The sequence below is a fragment of the Sebastes fasciatus genome, chromosome 4 (genome assembly GCF_043250625.1).
Source record: "Sebastes fasciatus isolate fSebFas1 chromosome 4, fSebFas1.pri, whole genome shotgun sequence".
Lineage (NCBI taxonomy): Eukaryota > Metazoa > Chordata > Actinopteri > Perciformes > Sebastidae > Sebastes > Sebastes fasciatus.
Genome location: NC_133798.1, coordinates 6958961 through 6981860, shown reverse-complemented (window position 1 = coordinate 6981860; position 22900 = coordinate 6958961). Strand labels below are relative to the sequence as shown.

The following is a 22900-nucleotide window of genomic DNA, read 5'->3' as shown; positions in this document are numbered from 1 at the left end:
AAATAACACTACAAAGTTACATTTTGGCAAGGAAAAACTGGCATGGCCATTTTCAAAGGGGTCCCTTGAACTCTGACCTCCAGATACTGTATGTGAATGAAAATGGGTTCTATGTTTACTTCTGGCACTTCTACGTGACATCTACTGATGACCTGCTATCTCCCCGTAAACTCGGCTGATTAAAGTGAGGTTAAGTTGACCGAATTGAAGGGGATTTAGTATTGCGAGGGGAAAAAGATTTTTAAAAATTGGTCAAAATCAAAGCAGCAGTGGCCATAATACTTGTCCTTAGTATGGGTCAAGTTCCAAAAATGCTGCATACGGCCTGGTAAACACCTTTTGTAACACAGGCTTCCTGTTATAAATTTGTAGTCTTCAAGCTCGAAGCCAAGACGCACCTGATGAAATCACTATGACATCATCAGGGTTATTTTGTCAGACTTGACAAAGCTCTTCCAGAGAAGACATTTTACAAATGTTTTCACAGGCTTTAGTACAGTAGTACTCCTCATAATGAGTAAACTGATCGCCACATACAGTATACAATCAGTGGAATGCCCCTTTACGGTGTGTATTTGTTTCCATTTGTGTCCAGATCCTTTGTCTGATGCTGGAGTACAACATCATTGAGAACAAAGACACCCAGCTGCAGATCATCTCCACCCTGGAGAGCACCCAGGTGGGCCTCCGCATGTACGAGCAGCTCTGCGACCGACAGAGAGAGCTCAAAGAACTGGTGAGTTAGTGTTCCAATACACACACACACACACACACACACACACACACATTACTTTATTTGGTACACTGAGGCCTGAAATGAACATGGTGCTGTACTCTTTGGAGTCTGCAGATGGGAACTAAGAACATCTTGTTCCAGTTCATCCCACATATCTGTTGGGTTCAGCCTGTTGGAGTGAAGGCCTCTGCAGGACAATCAAATCACCAGTTTCTCATTACGTGTCCTCAGTGACGCATGTGACCTATTTGTCAACCCACAATTCCAACACAGTAACAGTTAAGGGCCCCCGACGTTAAGGACCAAGCATGCACTGGATAATATGAGAACAAAGGGAAGACACAAGGTCCATTTAGAGGAGTAATGCTGGAATGATGCAGAAAAAAAGCTCTGGTAGAGCGTAGAGTGGGTCGACCGTTGATCACAACGTTGGGAGTTTGAAAGCAGAGCTCCCCCACATGTTGCAGTGTCCTTGAAGAACGCACTGAACTCTGACGTTCTCCTTGAGACGTGTAAGAAAGAACCCTTTCTACAAATACTAGGTACTCCAAAAACGTACTGATGCTGTGTTGCAGTTTCAAACTTTTGGTTTTACTTTAAAACACCAGTGTGTAACAATTAGGGGGATCTATTGGCAGAAATGGAACATAATATTAATAAGTATGTTTTCCTTATTGTATAATCACCTGAAAATATGATGATTCCCTGGTACCAAGAGACATACTTGCCAACCATGAAAATTTGTGTTTCGGGGACTTTGTTTCCTGCATTCTGGAGACTTTAAAAGAACGAAAAGAACAAAATAATAAGAACACTTCAACAGCATTTTTATGTTAAACTTTTAATTAATTTGTTAAACTTTAATTCACAGGAAAGAAAACTGAATAATTCACACCCCTCTGGTGTAAACTTGTGTGTGAATCTCTGGTATAAACTAATATTCGTTTTTATTAATTTTTTGCCCCTACTTGAGTATTTCTTTCAGATAGTACTCGCAATTTCTCTCTCCGTGCCTCACTCACCGAAGGCCCTTTCAGACATAACGCGACAACGGCACCACTGAGCTCTGAAACACGTTATTTCCAACGGTAACGTCGCGCCACGGCAGCTTTTCGTTGCGTCGTGCAAAGCCCAGCTGCGGGCGCTGCACGCTGTGATGTATGCTGAACCCAGGGGCGAGCGCAGCTCAAACATGACCTCAAACTGCACTGTGCTGCGAGCGTAGACTGCTCTCCTCCGCCGGGAAACGACATTAGGTGAAGCTCTATTGTCGTTCGGGTGGAAACAGTAGAGCTTATAGACGCTGTACAGAGCCAGAAACAGGTTGAGATAACAGAAAGGGGGGGGGGGGGAGTGCGAAAATTTGTCATAAATCTGGAAAAATACGGGAGAATTGTGACGCCGGGAGGAAACCGGGAGGGGGCGATGAAAAACGTGAGACTCCCGGGAAAATCGGGAGGGTTGCCAAGTATGCCAAGAGACAAAGACAATAGTGATTATGCATCAACATGCCATCATAAACAGCCTGTACTGACAGGAAGGAGCCAAATATCAACATGATTTCCTGCTGTCATCATGTCACAGCATACTGTAAATCAGGTTTTGTTGGACATAAACTCACGTGTCGCCACTCATTGCCTGGTTTTATTGATCATGTGCCCACTTAGCTTCATCTGCTGCTGTAGTCCATCAGATTCTACCGCACAAATGTTCTTCACATCTCTGGTCCGGTGGCTTGAAGCAGCCGGATCCCTCTCCTCCACTCTTATCACTAGTGATGTTACGTGCTGTGCCGAGGCTTCGGAGTGTGTGTCGGGTAATCTGTGAAGCGCGTATCGAGGCTTGTATCGTTTTAGACCAATGACGTCACATTGCAGACGCCCGAAGCCGAAATACAGTTGAGAACTTATTATTCCTGAATAAAAAGGAATAATGTCTCCCATCTATCATTTTCCGTTAGTTATAGAAGCACAGTCACTGCCCTGTGCCCGGTTAAACCACTGCCACATATCTGTAATATACCTATGTACCTATTTTACACTATTTGACCGATAGGTGGTCTCGTGTGCACATGAAGCCCAGATGAAGCCTTGTGAAATGAACCCTTTTTACGAACTGATTTGCTGGAGAGCTTCAGTGCTTCATGAACTTCATCTCGCCATCACTACTTAGCTGCCGCAGCTAACTGGAGAATTCTCCTATACTTCTCAGTAACACTTGAAGTGTGAAAATTCCCAGAGCTCGACTGGACCTGGAATCCTGGTAGAGTGAAGATCAGACCAGTAACAGGAACTGGCCCTCTCAGCTCAGACTGCATGTTTCACACGCTGAGTCACAGCCACTTCACTGTCTGCAGAACTGAGCTATTCATTTATATGTAGAGGTAGCCCAAGGAAGGAACCGCTGAACATGCACTTTGTACACACTTAAGTAAGGGATGATGTACGGCGAGCCGGTCATTGTTGTGAAATAAACCCCGACAGGGCGATGCCGCACCCTGACGCGAAGCCGCACCACGCTTATTACACGGCTACTTACTGAAGAAATCAATAATTTGACAAAATTGGTCCGCCAGAGTCCGACATCAGAGCTGCGCCCATAGCAACGGTCTGTTATACTTAGCAACGGTCTGTTATAAAGAAATAAGACTGTAGAACGTTGTGATTGACCAATCAGAATAGAGTATTCAACAAAGCCGTATAATAAACATAAACAAAGACTCATACGCTTTATGCGTCGCACTCAAAGAAATCTAAATGTTAAGCAGCTGTTATGGATGTATTGTATTTATCCTACCAGTATATCCAGTACAGAATTTATTTTCCACACTCTGACGTAATAGCAGCCCCGAATTCATTGGTGAAGACATTTTGGAATTTAGGGGGCTACTACTCAGCACTGTAACAAAATCAGGGAATGCGCCTTTAAATGAAAATAGCTATAAAAACCATGCTGCTGTGTCCCTCCTAATCATATTATTGTGTATAGCTTTTGGCATTTACAGTAATAACATTAATAAATCTCTCACAAATTCTAATGTATGACCTCATTTCCTTAACGAGTTTGTAATTAGTGGTTAAATGTAGGATTCATGTTGTCTGTGCAGTTCGAATATCATCCGGCAAATATCTCTTTTCCAAAAACATGTAAGAAAAATAAGGAAGCAACCAATTGGAAGCTTCCATGGATTCAAACTGAAGTTTTTTGTTCTCCTTGTGTCCGATTTGATTTTTCTCTCTAAATACAGTGAGAGATAGTACGTGTAACATCATGTTTCAAACAGTATTTTGTTAGAGACTTCAGGTCCCTTTTACTCTCTATGACATGAATGCAGCATGAATGCAGCTGCTCAAACACACCATCTATTGTCTGAAAAGGTTCCTGCAAGGCATTGAGCTTAAACGCCATCTTTTTTTTCTGTCTGTCTTCTCCTCAGCAAAGGAAAGGAGGCCCCACCCGGCTGACTCTGCCCTCAAAGTCCACGGTGAGATTGCACTGATGCCTTCACTGCTGCACACAAAGAGAGTTTTAACCTGTTCGGTCCTGGCCAACACCAATTACAAGACATGGTGTTAAAAATACTTGCTTTACTATTTCAATATTGAATGTTTTTTTTTTGTCCTCAATATTTAGGATGCAGACCTGGCCCGCCTGTTGAGTTCAGGTTCTTTTGGGAACTTGGAGAACCTGAGCCTGGCCTTCACCAATGTCACCAGTGCCTGTGCCGAGCAACTCATCAAGCTGCCTTCGCTCAAACAGCTCAACCTCTGGTCCACACAGGTACGCACACATATAGGAACACAGCACTAACACAACTAAAAAAAACACATTGTAGTAATCACTACTTATCCATAGATGTCTGATGTATGTCCTGTCTTTCTCTGTTGTTTTCTTCCTTTAGTTTGGGGATGCAGGGTTAAGGTTGCTATCCGAACATCTGGCCTGTCTTCAGGTTTTGAACCTGTGTGAGACTCCCGTCACTGATGCTGGTCTGCTGGCACTCAGTTGTAAGAAAACACACGTGTGTAAAAGTTTGTAAGTGTACAGTATAGGTTAATTGTGGCTAATCATAACTGTTTGCCTCTTTCAGCCATGAAGAGTCTGTGCAGTCTGAATATGAACAGCACCAAGCTCACAGCTGACACATATGAGGACCTCAAGGTAATACTGCAAATCAACTCATACCTACATACTACAAATAGGTCATTTGCACAATATTGATTTGAAAATAGATAGATGTTTTTCCCTCTGTTTTGGCCTACCATCTACACCTTCCATTTTCCCAACTGTGCTTTTAAAAACTTTTTTTTTGCATTTATAATTGTATTACCAGATTAATTTACATGCATTACCTAGCGAAGACAATAGGGAATACAATTTCAGAAATGTGAAATCTATTCACAGGCACAGGAAATATAAAACATTGATCCACAACATTTACTCAAACTGCTTTTTCAGTTACATGTAATGTTTTATACTTCTTGTTAATATCATCCAATCAATCTTATTTCCATAGATGTATTTTGTATATACAATTCCCTTTGTTAACACCTTATTTTGAAAACTGGACGTAGTCCCTCGTGTATACTTCCTCTAACTTCTCCAAGGTGGTCTCTAGCTCTCCCGTCAGCTCCGTTCTCTTTATACATCCATGGTCAGCTCCATCGGGGCCGTTTGAATGCATTTAACAGAAATGTCAGTATATGGGTGCTCTACAGTTGTAGCGTGGGCCAATTTTACCTCCACATAGACTCAAATGAAGCAAATATATCGATTCTGGCATTAAAAAATCAATTTCATAATCATAAAAAAATAAATCGTGATACATAGGTGAATCTATTTTTTTTCCCACCCCTAGAAAGAAGCTTATTTTCTGAAATGTGAGCCAGCCTTCAAACTGATAGTAAGTGTATATTTCAAGGTGTTGATGCAGTCTCCCTTTGTCTGTCTTTTTCTCTGCAGGCCAAACTGCCCAACCTGAAAGACGTTGATGTTCGGTACACCGAGGCCTGGTGATCAACCATGCTCACACAACCCTCATACATAACCAGACACACACACAAACATATGCACACACTGCACACAGGCTCAGATACATTACATGCAAAAGGTGTAGTGATGTCATCTCCATCGTTGCCCATCATTAGACCAGGAACTCATCGTCCCAGCGTGAGGATCACCTGATGTAACAAGAACATCTCTGACGCATTTACATCAGAGGAGCCTCGCCGACCCCCGTAGTGACACCATCACCAGGAGGGAACTGTCTAGTCAGCATCACTTTTTTTTCTAAATGAGAAATCTTTGTGGACCTCGCCGCTCCCCTTACCTCTGTCTCCAATGTTCCAAGGACCTTGTGATCAGAGGACATGCAAGGAGTCGTTATATTGTGACATAAGGGACATTTTTCTCCCTCTGTCTTTATCTTTTGCCCTGTGTTTCATATTACGGTCTCTCAGTTTTCATATTTAGTCAAAGTCCAGCTCTCCAGCCGTTGCCCTCCAAACCCTGGTGTGTCTGTCGTGAGGAAAACCTGAGCCTTCCTCTCTTTTTCTCTCTCCTGCCCTCGCGCAACGAAGGCTGGATACAGCAGCTCACACTCCAGCTCTTCTCCAATCCGATCCGCAATGTAGCTCTCCAAACAAGACGTGTCGAACTGTTAATCACTTCGGTCCTCACTCTCGCGCTCTTTTGGCTTCAGTTTTCAGGTTCCGATTCCGGTCTTTTCAAGTCTTTCATTTGGGAAAATGAGGTGCTACCTCTGAGAAAGGAAGAGTTGCAAGACTGTGCCTATTCCTCTTAACACGACACGTTCACACACACACACACACACACACACAAAAAAAGGAGAAAAAAAAAGTTTTTATCAACATATTTTTCCAGACACCTGTGCTTTCATATATTGTGTGTTTCTATATAAAACATATATATGAAGATAACCCCCCCCACCCATTGATGACATTTCAGAAACATTTCGGGAACTCTGCAGGAAAGTTAAACGGCGATGGCAACATCTGTTCCTTTTTCATTTGTTTTCAGTGTACATACTGATGATCTCCCATTACTATTTAATAGGACAGTTGTGTAGCAGTAGCTGGGCGGTCTGGGACTGCCTGATATTTATAAGTTGTGTCTTTAAAGCCTTGTTTACTCTGTCTCTCCTGGATTATTATGTCCAGACAGTAATGAAGTACAGAGGCCCTGTTGTCTTTTTTTTTTTTTTTTCTTTTCTAACATACAACACAAGAAGCCAACCAAGAGGGCACCCATACAGTACGTGGATCTCTCTGTACCACCATGCCATGGTGGTTATGTAGACCTGTAAAGTGGACTGCAGTAATTCTGAAGTGGACCTGTAAAACAAGACACATCACCAGCTGAGAGTTGTCTATTTTCATATCCTCTGCTATTTTTTTGGCTCTTTTCGAAACGGTTATGAAAAGAAGAAGAAGAAAGGACACTTGCCAAACGTTTGTCATCGAATTTCGTTTTTTGTTTTGTGCACTTGTTTCTTCAGGCCAACATGTGTGTGGTTTCAGTACTGATTGGTGTATCAAGTGGAAACCTGCCTGTGGAGTGACACTGACACTGTTTTGGGTTCACATCTCTGATCCCCCCTGCTGAGGTCAGGGTGAAGAGTCACAGTGCCTCTAAGTAGAGCTGTGGATGAGTTGTTATCTTTCTATCTGTCATACCACATGTTTTGAATTGTTCTGCTGTATTTATATCACGCCATAATACGTGAGTGACATTTTTAGGCTGTTGGGGATGAATAATTCTCATCAAAGGATGGGACAAAATTATTGTACATATTCTTTCACATTGGGCTATAAGGGACAAACGATTGGAAAAAGGCACCTTTCGGCCATATTTGCCTGTCTACATTCCCTCAAAATGTTGCCTGTTTATTGTGGCAACATTTCATATGATGTGGTAACTGCCCTGACACGCTTTCAGTCTGTCAGAATCTCTTTTTCCTCTCTTGTCTAGATGTGGTGTGGTTTACTTTCTCTCGGCCCTAGAAAACACAAGACGAGTCCGATTTCCACCCCTTCTTCCAGTCAGCCTCGCTCTGACTGCATCCATCCATCTTATTTATTCGTGTCGACCTCCAGAATGCTCGGGATGTTTGTTGAATTAAGGGCAGAAGCTACAGCAGAGGACAGGATGCCGTCCGCTATGAGAGGCTTTGTTTCCTATTTATTGGGTGCCATGACAGTTTTCGGTTTGGCCCGTAGACTCGGTTTGTGTACTGGCCATCTTTGGGTCTGGCTTTAGGACCTCGTGCTCTCTTTCATATCCTGTATGATGTATATACAAGTGTATATAGTCGTCTCCTCCCTCCCTCTCTTTGAACCATTTTTGAATCCCCCCCACCCCATCCGTTTTGTCTTATTCATCCCTTTTCTGTATTTCTCTCAGCCTCCCTTTATTGGCAGGCTGGTGTTGCCTTCATTTTATGTGTGTGTGCGTGCGTGTGTGTGTGTGTGTGTTTTTTTCACACAAAGTGCACTGTAATCTAACAACTTTTGTTTTCATAATATCTTTTTAAGTTTCCAACTTCTTTGATTTGATCATTTTAATCAAACATTTGTTTCCTGTTAATTTTTTTTTTTTTTTGCATGTACATGTTGCCGCGTCATCTGGTATTTTTATTTTGTAATTTTTTTGTAAAAGGTTTGAAATATGATAAAGGGTCTGATCACTATGTCACTGAGGTTAAGGACTGAAAGAGATGGAGAGATCCCATCTAACTATTTTCTGATTGGTTGTTGCCAGGATCTACCCTGTGAGTCTTGACGGATCCTATTGGTCGAGGCAGTTATAGGGTTTGATTGATATTGATTTTCTAAAAAGCCAATATCAATACTGGTACTGTTGGACTGAAGCTGGCCCCAGCTGAGCTTTAATCATCTAAGTTTGTCCATTTTCATATTAAAAATGCAAATATTTATTGTTTCCCCAAGAATTTTGTCCTAATCCTGCCAGATAATCATATCAGAAGTGGACCACTGACTGACAGTTATCATTTTTAAATAGAGTTGTATTGCTTTCACACATCAGCTAACTGATAGTTCAGCGTAACATTACTGTAGTTTTGTTTAATCCAAGTCTGAATGTTTTAAAGGAATAGTTTGACATTTTGGAAAATAGACTTACTTGCTTTATTGATGACTAGATTGGTACAATGAATGTCAGACATGAAGGTGGCATCGATCTTCTCATCTAACTCGGCATGAAAGCGAACTATTCTGTTAAAGAAGTGGGGAGCAGGGTCTGAAATTAACTTCTTTCACTTCCTGCCACGGTGGCAGGCAAGTATTGTTTTTTTGTCTGCCACTCTGAAATTGTATCTGTCACTTTTGAAATCTCTGCGCTACATGAAGGAATAATATTTTAGATCTGATGTCATTCAATGTTTTATATATTTTACATAAAAAAACATGAGGGTACTGTACACAGTACTGTACTGTACCGTACTTTATTGCCATCTATAGTGGTTATTTGCATAAATATCACAATTCAAATGATTATGATTCTTTAAATATTTGCTTTGATTAAAAAACATCTCGGCGTTAGTAGTTTTAATTCTGTATTATAAGCTGTTTAAGGCTAGTGTTAGGAAGTTAAACAGCTCATAACTCCCTCTGTAATATCTATTTGTATTCCTTTGAAAACAACTTGATTTATTCAAGTTTCAAAAACTTAATTTACAAGATTACATTTGAAAACATGATAACGTTATAAATTACCTTCACCTCATGGTAATTTTTACTGAGCATAGCTTGAATGCCTCATAATGTAATGTAATGGCACCTCCGTTAACGTTAGTATCTCCTTTATTGAACCAAGCAGGTGTGGGCTGCCCACCGGCTGCTAACAGGTAACGCTAACACATTGTGCATGCGTAACAATCAGAAAGCAACGAAGAGGAATCAATAGTCACGGAGGCATGAGATGCCAAGGAATCGGACAGCTGGGAACCGGTTCTCTATTCCCATCACTAGCGTTTTCCCTGTCTGCCAAAGTGGCATGATGATTTGATCTGCCACTGCCAACAATTTATCCGCATTTGGCGGGTGCTAATTTCAGACCCTGGTGGGAAGTCTTTGGGGAGATCCTGTCACTGAACTTATCCCTCAGTTTTTAGGCCATGATGAGGTGCCACTTGTCCAAACTGTGAGCCTAGGGGCCAGCATGTTGAGGTTATAATGGAAGGTTTTGTATTACTGTAGAACATGTAATGGTTGAATAGAAACGCCTCTTCTATTCTGTCGTGTCTCCATATCCTGTGGAGCTCACTGTGCTTTGCTTTCCGTTCCCGTCCTGATTCCTCCCTCTTGTCCATTATCTCTCTGATGTTTATTATTCTACACAAACTGTAAAGAGTTTCAGTTGTTATGGAAGGAACAGGGTCAGATGTGGCTCAGCCTGACAAATCTGACAGACTGAAAAAAAAAACTCTTATTTCCCATAATACCTTGTAGTAAAATATTTGTTGGCAGCTGGAAAAGGGGTGCCCATCATGTCTCTCTCTCTTTTTCAGTCTTTCTCCGCATTGATCTGCTTCTCCTGCTGGGTTATTATTATTATTATTGCTGCTGCTGCTGCTCTGTGGCTGTTGTAATAAAAATACAAAGGATCTTCAACAGGAAAAATAACAACTATGATGTGAAATAATTTCAATCAAAAATAAATTGTCTGTGAATATGTTTCAGATGTGTGTGGCATGTGTTCTTTTTTTAATCTTTTTACAAGACAAACTTGTAAAACATTGTAAGTAATTATCCACCGCTCTTTCAGTGACACAAGTAATAACTACAGATCTACCGTCATTTAACATTTTTGTTTGTAATACACTTTAAAAAGTACAGTAAAATAATAAGAAATAATAATAAAAGTAATAAAATAACTGATAATGGAATAGCTATTGTATAAATAAACACAGATTAATTATGTAAGTCCAAAATGATCATTATTCCTACTAATAATAATAATTACTAATAAGTGCCGGTACTCCTCTTATTCACATGTTGGCGTGTGCGTCGGCCGTTATCAGCAATCTCTTGCGACTTATTCCTTTATTCATTATTTCTTTAAGCATGTTAAATTGTGTCATCAATCAGCTGTGGTTTTATTACTATTATTATACTAGGGCTACGCATCTTCTGTAGTAGGTCTATAATACTCCATTAAATTTTCACACTGGAATATTATAGGGTTAAGGTGGTGTGTTTGTATATAGTGTTAATAGTTAAGGTTCCTTCTGTGTTATTTGTAGTATCGCTCTATAATATATTACAGGATGTCTATAGGCTGGAATCACCACCAGCCAGACAGGCAGGCACACATGTAGAGCTGAGGTGTGTGAGCTCTTCATTCAGGTTTTAGGAGCAGTGTCCCAGTCAGGATGCTCCTACATATTATACAGAGACACATTCTGAATATCTACAGTGACTAAAAGATATTAGGAGATATCGGGTTTGAGGGTCCTCCCCCAAGAAAATGTGACAATAAACTATGTAATTTCACTTAATTTCGGATCTTTATTATTACTAAAGATAACTCCGAAAAAGCTTAAAGTCAAAACTTACTATAGCTACTTGAATGATCATTTTATTATTTACACATATCACAGTCTTCTTCTGAACATTTAATTCTTCTGGAAATGTTTGCTCTAAAAGTGCAGCATCAGAAAACTTTTAGATAATGTTTCATTAAATATATTTGTTCCCAAATAAATAAAAGTTATGATCAGTTCAATAATTATTTTACAAAAAAGGACATGAACTTGTATCGATAAATTACAGCATCATCGTTCGAAAAAAGTCATTGTTTAGTATGTCATAAAAAGTGATGAAAAAGTCATAGTATAGTATGTTATAAACGATGTGTAGATGAGAAGTTGCAAAGGCCTGCAGCTCTGATACAGCCTCGGTTCATGTCACCGTTCTGTTACCATGACTTTCATGCATGCACGTACACTGGGATCTAATTAAGGGAAAAATACCGACTTCATAAAGTGTGATAATTTACACTGCGTCTGTCTGTCTGTCAGCAGGATTATTACAGAGAGTTGTCAACTCATGGCCGGGCTGCCTTTCCCATAATTTTTACAGATGGGGCATTATTATTCACTTATACCCTAATATGTATGGAGGACAGAACCTGACCAAATCAAAAATCAATAATTATATGACTCAATAATTAAATAAATGTCATTAAATTGCCAAAATATAATATTAAAAATACTTGTAGGCATTAATTAATTGATCAAATGTGACATAACATAATTCTGTTTTAATTTGCTTTATTTATTCACCTTTGTATTAATTCCCCCATCTATATACTCTTCTATTTATTTACCCCTTTTATTTATTTATTTCTATTTACTTTTAAATTTAGTTATTTTTTTACATTCTATTTTTTTATGTATTTTAAATGTATTCATTCATTATGAAAATAGTATTTATTTATTTCTGCAGGATTTTCCCTTTGCACTTTCTGTGAAAGTGGGTCGTGTCTAGAAGGGAGCCCGCAAACTGCAAAATCTGATCTGAGATCTGCAAAAACATGCATAAACTCCAATGCCTAACCTTAATTATTCAAGGTAAATGCCTAACCTTAACTATTCAAGGTCAATGCCTAACCTTAACTATTCAAGGTCAATGCCTAACCTTAACTATTCAAAGTCAATGCCTAACCTTAACTATTCAAAGAGGACACCGGACGACACAGATGCACATGATTCTTTTTCATATTACCTGTCTCATGTCACTCAGGATATAGTGACCGTTTTATGAAAATAACTTTTTTTAATCATATTTGTGCCATTTCTACTCACTGCTGCTTTAATATTAACAGCATGAACGCATGCTTAATATGAAAGTGAATGCAATCCAACACAGCTTTAGTCAAAATAAGAAAGTAAGATGGAACAGAGATATAGGGTATAGTTCACCAAGCATTCTTTATTGACTGAGGAATTATAAGAAAGCTATAAACATCATCGGCTTCATTCATTCATACATGAAATGTTCTCAATACATCACCTGTTTTCACTAATCTGACTTCACTTTCAAAGATACAACACATCACCACACAGAAAATAACGTCCCACTGGTGAAACTACACAGCAAAAAACAGCTTTTCCATGTCATACGTCACACAGCAGCAGCCCGTGTGCCGCGCTCTATATCAGTCGATTTGAAATTAGACACAAAAAAGATTAATTCAACACAAGCTCCCTGTATTCTGCTGTACTGCAGTGAAACTATTATTTCAGTTACACTCCTCTTTAATTGAAAATAAATATAATTTAAGTATCAGTGTGATGCAGTTTGATTACAGACTGAATGCAGAATTGTGAAGCAGTACGCTGGCTGCCTGTGGCCCGCAGAGGAAATGTTCAACAACAACATCTGTAATAAAGTAGTTACACGATTTCACCTCCCCTCAACCTGCCTCACCCAGTTCTACTAGGGCTGGGCGATATGGAGAAAAGCAAATATCACAATATTTCTGAATATCTTGATATCAATATTGCGACGATATTGTAGGATTGACCATTGGTGCTATTGCAAAATCTTTACACGATGAGATTTTTGATAAATACTCATCAGTAATGTGAATATAATGACTAAGTGGGTAAAGCTAGAACAGTTTGATAAGTTCAGAAAATTACATCACTTTACTGTAATGCAGGAAACCAGGAACAGTTATTACGATATACAAAATTTAAGACAATATCTAGTCTCATTTCACGATATCGATATTAATATTGATATATTGCCCAGCCCGAAGTTCTACTTTGGTGGTTGGTTTAATGGTTTCCTACATTTCCCAGAGGCCTTTTAGGGAATTACAGAGAATTACATTAATATGTTCCAATACTTCCATATTTGAGAAAATATTAAGACCACAAGTTTCTTATCTTAAATAAATAGAAAACTATTTTTGGTATGAAAATGAAAAAAAATGATAACGTGTCACAACTGGAAAACTCTTAACTGCACAGATCAATCAACTCTTGAGTAAGATAGAGGTGATGTTAGATTTGTAGTCTGCATTTCTCCAGCGCTCAGGCAGGAAGGACGTGGACAGGTGAGTTCTGCTGAGTCTTCACGAGTAGAACTTACTGTTGTTTATCTTCTTTTCTTTTGTCCTGGGGCACAGAGAAAATAAAGCGGGAATAATTAGAGACTTAATATGTTTCATTTAACCCTCTGAGACCCACAATAGACCCGTTTTTGGTCTTTTTTTAGGGGGGTACAGGGGGTCTCTAGGGGGAGATAGCAGGTCAACAGTAGATGTCACATATAACTTGTGTACATCATCTGAAAGCTGGGACATGAAGATTAATTTGTACATTTTTATTAATAATTAATTAATTAATTATTTCAAATGAATTGTAAAAGTGTATAAAGGTTTAGAAGATGATGATAGAAGTATATGATGATCATCCCCATGCTCTATTATGTCTCATAAGTTGTTGCAGCAATTTGTGGGTTGATACCATTTGTTACACAGATTTGGTGCTAAATTTAACCATTTTTTTATTTATGGAGAATTGATAAAAATGGTCTATAATCCCTCCAAAATACCACATTAAGACACCAAGACCTTGAGGAACATCATAAAAAAAGCCATGCTGTGATTTGGAATAAAAAACTTTTGACATTTGGAGATTTCTTCAAGAATCGCGGGGGCGATCCCGCCGGTCTCAGGGGGTTAATTTAACCACCTAGTTGTCCCCACACCCTGTGAGTTTGAGGCTTACTTTTGGTTCTCGCCGGTGCTGCCCTCTCTCGTGAGCTGGGTGTGTTGGCGAGGGAGGGCAGAGCGCTGAATGTTGGTGTGTGTGTCGTACAGGAAAGGTTCACTGCTGACCTCCGCCTGCTTCTTCCTCAGCTGGGTGAAGGACGAGTACAGCTCCTCCTCTGCTTTCTGAAGGACAAATCATGTGATCCAATTTAACAAAAACAGCTCCATACTGACGTCAAACTGTAAGATGTAATTCAACATTGATGTGCTGTGTGTGTGTGTGTGTGTGTGTGTGTGTGTGTGTGTGTGTGTGTGTGTGTGTGTGTGTTGCTCACCCCTGCTTGTTGTACATTGATGTAGACCAGCAGAGAGGCTAACTCTAAGTTTTCACCGTAGCCGTTCTTTAGAGGCACAGAGCGGTAACCTGACGAAACACAACACTCAATCAGCTCTATGTGCACACAGTTAAGCCTGTAAATAATGATACAATATCAACCAATCATATCAAACTATAAAATGAAAGGGCCACACCTGTGTTTTCGATTGTTGTAGCCCATTTACTACAAATCTCATGTTATTTACATCACTGCTGTAGAACCCCCACGTACTCCCCATTCATTCATCTCACTCTCTGCACACTGTAGGTCTAAATGCATCCTGTTGCATGTAATTATACCCATCTGGTACACTACAGACAACACATGGCAGCTTCACTGCCAGTGCCTCTATGCTAGAATACTATCCTGCTCCACCACTGTTAAACCTGCAGTAGGTGGTATATTTTTGGCAGAATTGGGCAAAAATTCCATAATAACCTTTCAGCATATTGTAATTCAAGTGTTCTGAGAGATAACTAGACTTCTGCACCTCCTCATGGCTCTGTTTTCAGGCTTAAGAAGATCTAGCCCGTGATGGGAGATTTTGACCAATCACAGGTCATTTCAGAGAGAGAGAGAGCGTTCCTATTGGCTGTGCTCCGGCTGGTGGGAGGTGCTTGGTAATAGGCATTACAGGAACAGAATATTGATTCATATTTGATCAGCGCTGCCTAGTTTGACCGTTTGGTCGGAGTTTGAGAGTGATGGACAGCCGGCTCTCATAGACGGCAGCTGGACGGCAGACTCCAGATCAGCTCTGACTGGTTTTCACCGGAGGACACCGGAGGTACATGATTTTTTGACTGTTTTATAAAAATAACTTTTTTTAATCATATTTGCTCCATATCTACCCACTGCAGCTTTAACACTGGAATAGGCCAGAGTCAGACAGGCCATCTGGAGCACCGGTGGGGCGGGATTTTGATTGTGCACCAGCACCAACTCCCCACCTAATTTAACTTCCCCATACCTGATGCCCTAGCACCTCCCCATGTGCTCCAGTTTTGCTGTGTGTCAGTAAGTTTGTGGTATATTTGTTTAAACAGGAATGAAATTAGGAATATGCAACCATAATAACAATGGTATTAAAACTAGATTAAATGTGATAAATGATCATATATATTTATATATGATCATTTATCACATTTAATTGAGTTATTATCATGTGTGAGTTGTTACCTTTGGCCTCAAGATCTGTAAGATGCACCTAAATGAATTGAAAATCTTCAACTGACCAGAAATCAGACAGTAAACCTGTGGACCTAGCTGTAATACATTATCCCGCTTATTACATGGCTACTTATTGAAGAAATCAATAATTAGACACAAAAATGGTCCTCTGCAGTCTGACATCAGAACTGGGCCCATAGCAACGGTCTACTATACATAGCAACGGTCTGTTATAAAGAATTAACAGACCGCAGAACGCCGTGATTGACCAATCAGAATCGAGTATTCAACAAAGCCGTGTAATAAATGGTGAAAATACAGAGCAGACATTCTGGCAGACATTTTGCTTCCTCATTCTGCAGCAGAATGTCAATAGCAGACCTGATGTTCACTGTGATGGATTAACTATTTCAAACAAGTTTATAAAAGTTGATTTTCATACTGTAGTGAAACCAGTGGAAGATGGTGTCAAATGAAGGTAGAATTATTTCTCTTAACTGATCATACATGCTGAATATGGAATCTGAACTCTCTCTAAATATGCTAAAGAGAAGGTAGAACTGAAAAGTAATAAAGTAAGTAAAAATCCTGCAACAAATAATCGGTAACAATAGTGTTGCTTGATAATGAGAACTATATGTGAGCTGCCGTTCACCAGCTCTGGCCCTCTGTGCTGTATGTGTGTGTTCCCACCTGAGCGGATGCCTTTGACAGGAAATGTGGCCTGAGCCAGGAAGTTGGGGTCTGAGAACATGTCCTCCTCGTTGACCACGAAGCGCAGGAAGGTGAGTTCAGGCTCGTACACTGTGAAGACTGAGTCTGCTGGAGATTTCCACACCGGGTTCAGACCGTCATCACCTGCAGCCGACAGAACCACAGCACTGTTCGTATGATCACAAATCGTTTCTCACTTCAGTCACATTTCCTCTCCCCTCTTTCCGTCCCATTGGTTTAACCATAGACATTTATACGTAGACGTCGCATTGGCTCCTGGATCGTATGTCAACATGGGTGCCATATTGGACCGGGCAAGACTGGCCTGTAACCCCATACAAGTGAACGGGGGAGCTGCCGGTTCTCTGGTTAAAAAGCTTTATAATGTCTACATTTCTCAACCGATTCCAACGAGTCGTTTTATATTCAAACGTTTATGATCTACGAGGGGTAACGTTAAGTTAACGTTTTTTTCTTTCTTTTCCCAAAGATTTTGGTAATAACTGTTAAATACGCTAAAGTCACTGCTTCCCGTCATGGATCAGCGGTCTGTCTTTCAATATGGTGGGATTCAATCAATTATTAGGTCATTATTAAAAACTACTTCTATCATATCATATTTTCCTTTAATCATTTTTCAAATTATCAACAGTTCAAGTTAACGTTACATCTTTACAAAACATTTGCTTCTGTAACATCAGATAAGAGCTAGCTAACGTTCCTTATTGTTAGCTAATCGATATAAGTTAATGATAGCTTATTGATGTTCATATCTAACATGATATCATGTTTAAAACATGAAATGTACGATACGTATTAAAAATGATATGTGTCTAATATTGCAAACAATAAAACTGATGGCATGTCTTGGTTAACAATTACGCTTATTCGATTATTTTGTTTTTTATAATTGCTGTATTATCAACATTATTTAATAAATTCAGATCATAACTAATATTATTATACTAATATTTATTGTTACCACTATTTATTTATGTACTACTATTTGCCTGTTATTCTGATTGCTCTTATTAGTAAGTACATAATAGTAATTGCTGTAGCAGTGTTAGCGGTAGCCTATAGACTGAAAGGAAGAAAACGGAGGAAGATATTCCATTATATTATATTATATAATATTATTACACGGCTTTGTTGAATACTCGATTCTGATTGGTTAATCACGGCATTCTGGGGTCTGTTATTTCTGTATAGCAGACCGTTGCTATGTATAGCAGACCGTTGCTATGTATAACAGACCGTTGCTATGGGCGCAGCTCTGATGTCGGACTATGGAGGACCATTTTGTGTGAAATTATTGATTTAAGTAGTCTTATAATAAGCGGGATAATGTACAGCGAGCCGGTCATTGTTGTGAAATAAACCCCTTCAGAGCGATGCAAGACCCTCTGCTTCGCGTCGGGGTGCAGCATCGGCCTGTCGGGGTTTATTTCACAACAATGACCGGCTCCATGTACCTTACCCCTTACTATTATATTATATCATACTTATATTAGCCTTAAACAAGGAAAATAAGCTGAAGTCATACTTGACAAACGTAAGTTTTGAATGAATTATTTTCTATCACGTCAGTAATTCAGTTCATGTCAGCCTAAGGTACACACTCGTCTCCTGAGCGTCTAGCAGCGATTATAGCTCAACTATCCAGATTCTAAGTAACTGGAGACAATTCTTTATTTTTCTACTCCTCTTAGATCATAAAGCCTTTAATATAATAACGACTCGTTGAAATCGGTTGACAAATGTAGACGTTATAGTGCTTTTTATCCAGAAAAACAGCAGCTCCCCCGTTCACTTGTATAGGGTTACACAGGCCAATCTTGCCAGGTCCAATATGGCGCCCACGTTGACGTATCGCCGCAACGGGCTGAAGCGTCCAAAGCGGCTTCTATGTATATATGTCTATGGGTTTAACTGTCACCCGCCCCATCACCCCCTCCCGCCTTTCCTTACGATAGACAATGGTCTTGAACTTCTCTTCTGTGTGCCCGCACAGCTCGATCTCCACGAATGGACTGGAGATGCTGCGGCCGGGCTTAGGAAGGTGTCTGGCAGCAATCACCTGCAGACAAACACAACTGCTGTTATAAAGTTCTCTCCAGACCAACACGCAAAATGTCAGTATCCTGCTATTCATCCAGCATTTACCTTCTTACAAAATGAAGATCAGCCAGTCAGCATCATGCACCTCTAACATGATGATGCAGTTGGACTGTCACAATATTACACCTGGCCCTGAACTTGAATATATCCTAAAGCAACCTCATGATGAAGATGTGTTAGCCAGTTATTATGTGTGTTTCGTGTACAGACGTACCCTAACTGCAATTTCGTAGTTGACCTTCTTCTTCTCTTGGTGAGGGTCATAGCTATCACAGCGCATGAACTCCGGCTGCAGCACGTAGCCCGTCTGTCCGTTCAGACTGAAGAGGGCGCTGTTCAACTGGGTGTATTTATCTGGTTGGACACATACACATTATATTAACCTCTGCTCCACATATGTGTCATACCACACAGCTGACACATATGTCAGCCAATAATGAAATTATTGTAAAAACATATGTGAAACACTCCCCATAAGAACAGATGATGGAACTAAACTGCTTTTTCCAGCTGATTACATCAATCCATAGAAAACACCAACAAGTGCTGTCGGCTCTGCCTCTCTTTCTCCCCTTTCCCACCTCAGTACCTCACTCTTCCCCTTGGCCTTGTAGTTTCCAGACTCTGCTCTGTCCACTATGGGTGGGAAAAAAATCGATTCACCTATGTATCGCAATTTTTTTTTTAGGATTTTGAAATAGATGTTTTAATGCCAGAATCTGCTTCATTTGAGTCTATGTGGAGGTAGAAGGAAGTTATCGCTTTTATTGTTGTAGTCTGAGTAACGTGACATCCAGTAAAGTATGGAAACACTTTGGGTTTCACACATCGCACGAAAAGCAGAGCTAGACACCACGGCTAAAACTGCATGCTAACTCTGTCACGGACAGGAAACGTTATCGTATCGCCTTAACGTGCGGTCGAGCCGGCCGTCGCTCTCATCTCCGTGGTCAAATGGGCCGAGGCTACGACTGTAGAGCACCCATATACTGACATTTATGTTAAATGCATTCAAACGGCCTTGGAGAAGTTAGAGGAAGTATACACGTGGGACTACGTCCAGTTTTCAAAATAAGGTGTTAACAAAGGGAACTGTATATACAAAATATATATATGGAAAAAAGATTGATTGGATTATATTCATCAGAAGTATAAAACATTACATGTTAAAAAGAAAATACCACTAATTTGTGAGGGAAATGTTTTTATTCTTTGATTTTTGGGTTGCTGGAAAAATTTAAATGAAAAGTATCGTGATAGTATCAAATCGGGAGATAGGTGAATCGTCCCAACCCTACAGTCCACTAGTTGTCCCTCTTTAGTGTGCTTCTCCTGTCAATTACCTGACCCTGCTCATCTCAGCACACCTCTTCCTTGATCGATCTCTAGTAAATATATATTGGCCACTTGTCTCTGATCATTTGCTAGATTGTCATTGTTGTTATTGTTCTTGCTCGGACCACGCCCATCTTCGAAACTTGGCCTTTGTAAATAGGCGCCCGCTGTGCGCACGCGGGAGCTTTTCAGACATGACTGCCACAATAAGATAAAAGCAAATAACTTAAATTAAGAAGTAAAATAATGAAATAGAAAGACGGCCAATTCATTTTGAAATGCTTTAAAAGCAGGAGATCTCCGAATCAAATTGTTTACAGGACATTAAACCTTTCAACCTTTTGTTTCACTATAATACATTTAATATTTGACTCTTGTCTTTACAGGGATTGTATAAAGGTGATAAAGTATGTCCATGAATATGAGATATGAGTTTACATTTAAATAAGTCCTCCTCTGCATTGAGGAGTTTGGTTTATGGTGTTTTGCCGGTAACACTCGTTGACTTCTTGCTTCTTCACAGAATCTTTTGTTAGCATGCCCTCTGGCGTTTCAGAGAATACTGCAAAGAACTACACGTTGAGCATAAACGCCTTTGTGCGTGCTCGTTGTGCGAACGCCATCTGTGGAGGTCCGCACCCCGGTGCCGTGCGCGAGCATAAACAAAGCTTAACACATCCCCGCTCTGTCGTTTTGTCAGTGGACTGGGAGGCTGCTGAGGTCTTACTGGACTCACTAATTGGACTTTATAATTACATTTTCTATCCAACTGTCTATCTATCTATCTATCTATCTATCTATCTATCTATCTATCTATCTATCTATCTATCTATCTATCTATCTATCAGAAGCAGTTTGCATCTTCCATATTACTTTGTGATCGCACGGTTGTTTCACTGTCTGCCCCGGTGAAACCAACGTATGAATCCAGTATTTCCACAAACTGTGCTTAGCTTTTCAGAAACCGAACTACAAACATGGCCCCACTGTTCTCATCTTCGCTGTACGAGCTGTCCGCTATGTCCAATGTCCAGGCCTATTGGAAGCGCCACTATCTCTGGTCAGTGCAAGGTCTGCACTGAGAAGTCTGATCGAGTCATAGAGAATACAGAGATCACATATGGGACTGTGGGACCAATCCCCTAATACAAGGAAATGGATGGATAAACAAAGAGTAGCTTAAACTAATAAACTAATGTACCTGGAGTCTGGTAATTGAGAGCCACCATGTGACTGCCAACGGCCCACAGTGGATAAGGGTCATAGTTGGAGGACTCCACGCGCTGGCCTTTTGGGTAAATGCGACTCAGAGACTTGCGGTTGTACTGCAGGAAGTCCTTGGTGCGGCTCTTTCCTGGTATCTTGTTCTCCACGAAGGAGCGGATCTCTTTGTAACTGTAACTGTCTGTAGTGACAAAGAAAAGAGCAGTCATTTCAGAGGTATACTGTAGATTGAGCAGTTGATACCAGCAAACCAATATAATGGACTGTGACACCTGTGGTTACATTGAATATCCTTAGCTGCTTGTTGTTGCTAGTTAACATATTGTTTAACTGATGGTGCTAGCTGATGATCTAAGTGACCTCACATTTGTTGCTTGCTAAGGGTGAGGGAGCTGAGGAAGATTGTTGGGTTTGTTGATTGGTGGGTCAAGCATGCTTCCAGTGATAATGTATATATACAGTATATAATAGAGCTGTAAATGTTAATGTGAAAATAATGCGTTAACGCGAAATCGTTTTAACGGAGTGAAGATACTGGCATCATATGAAATTAGAAAACCTGAGGAATTCATTGGTATCAACCATGTCCTACTAGCTTGTTGTGAAGGAGGCTAAATAACACTACAAAGTTAAGCAAAATTTTGGCGAGGAAAAACTGGCATGGCCATTTTGAAAGGGGTCCCTTGACCTCTGACCTCCAGATATGTGAATGGGTTCTATGGGTACCCATGAGTCTCCCCTTTACAGACATGCCCACTTTATGATAATCACATGCAGTTTGGGGCAAGTCATAGTCAAGTCAGCACACTGACACACTGACAGCTGTTGTTGCCTGTTGGGCTGCAGTTTGCCATGTTATGATTTGAGCATATTGTTTTATGCTAAATGCAGTACCTGTGAGGGTTTCTGGACAATATTTGTCATTGTTTTGTGTTGTTAATTGATTTACAATAATAAATATATACATACATTTGCATAAAGCAGCCTATTTGCCCACTCCCATGTTGACACTGTAAGAGTATTAAATAAATGACAAATCTCCCTTTAAGGTCCTTTTGAACAGATCAAATAAATGTGCGATTAATATGCAATTTATCACGAATAATCATCGACAATCGTGCGATTAATCACGATGAAGTATTTTAATTGATTGCCATAATATATATATATATATATATACAGTATATATACAGTATATATATATACACATATAGTCACAACTACAAAGCTTATATTCAGCTTATGAAGTGACATAGAGGTTACAAAGATAAGACCAAGTTTAGCATTGATTATTATCTAAAACTTAACTAATTAAAGAATCTATCATTAATCATACTGAAGAAATGCTACACTGAGTAGTCCGTATCTAAACACATGCAGAATATAGACTGTTTGCGTTGGAGCATATTTCAACTATGAAGCTGTGGTAACGTTTCTTTAGCCCTCGTCTCATCGTCGT

At 39.9% G+C, this 22900-nt stretch overlaps 2 protein-coding genes across 4 annotated transcripts in view; one reads left to right on the top strand and one right to left on the bottom strand.

The window, feature by feature from the left end:
- Positions 1 to 10454, top strand: part of cmip (c-Maf inducing protein) — a 57690-nt gene extending 47236 nt beyond the window's left edge. The window contains exons 16-21 of the mRNA XM_074631730.1: positions 596 to 736; positions 4173 to 4220; positions 4370 to 4516; positions 4638 to 4743; positions 4827 to 4897; positions 5699 to 10454. Of these exons, the coding sequence (XP_074487831.1) occupies positions 596 to 736; positions 4173 to 4220; positions 4370 to 4516; positions 4638 to 4743; positions 4827 to 4897; positions 5699 to 5752 (567 nt within the window). The 3' untranslated portion in view covers positions 5753 to 10454. The remainder of the gene's footprint in view (positions 1 to 595; positions 737 to 4172; positions 4221 to 4369; positions 4517 to 4637; positions 4744 to 4826; positions 4898 to 5698) is intronic.
- A 2234-nt stretch (positions 10455 to 12688) lies between these two features.
- Positions 12689 to 22900, bottom strand: part of plcg2 (phospholipase C, gamma 2) — a 38055-nt gene continuing 27843 nt past the window's right edge. For 2 of the 3 annotated variants that reach the window (XM_074631718.1, XM_074631719.1), the window contains exons 27-33: positions 21419 to 21622; positions 19097 to 19236; positions 18733 to 18841; positions 16741 to 16905; positions 14836 to 14924; positions 14517 to 14683; positions 12689 to 13901 (exon numbers count right to left, since the gene is read on the bottom strand). In XM_074631718.1, coding sequence (XP_074487819.1) covers positions 13859 to 13901; positions 14517 to 14683; positions 14836 to 14924; positions 16741 to 16905; positions 18733 to 18841; positions 19097 to 19236; positions 21419 to 21622 — 917 coding nt within the window. In that variant the 3' untranslated portion in view covers positions 12689 to 13858. Of the gene's footprint in view, positions 13902 to 14516; positions 14684 to 14835; positions 14925 to 16740; positions 16929 to 18732; positions 18842 to 19096; positions 19237 to 21418; positions 21623 to 22900 lie in introns of those variants that run through there. The other variant, XM_074631720.1, reaches the window with a different exon arrangement.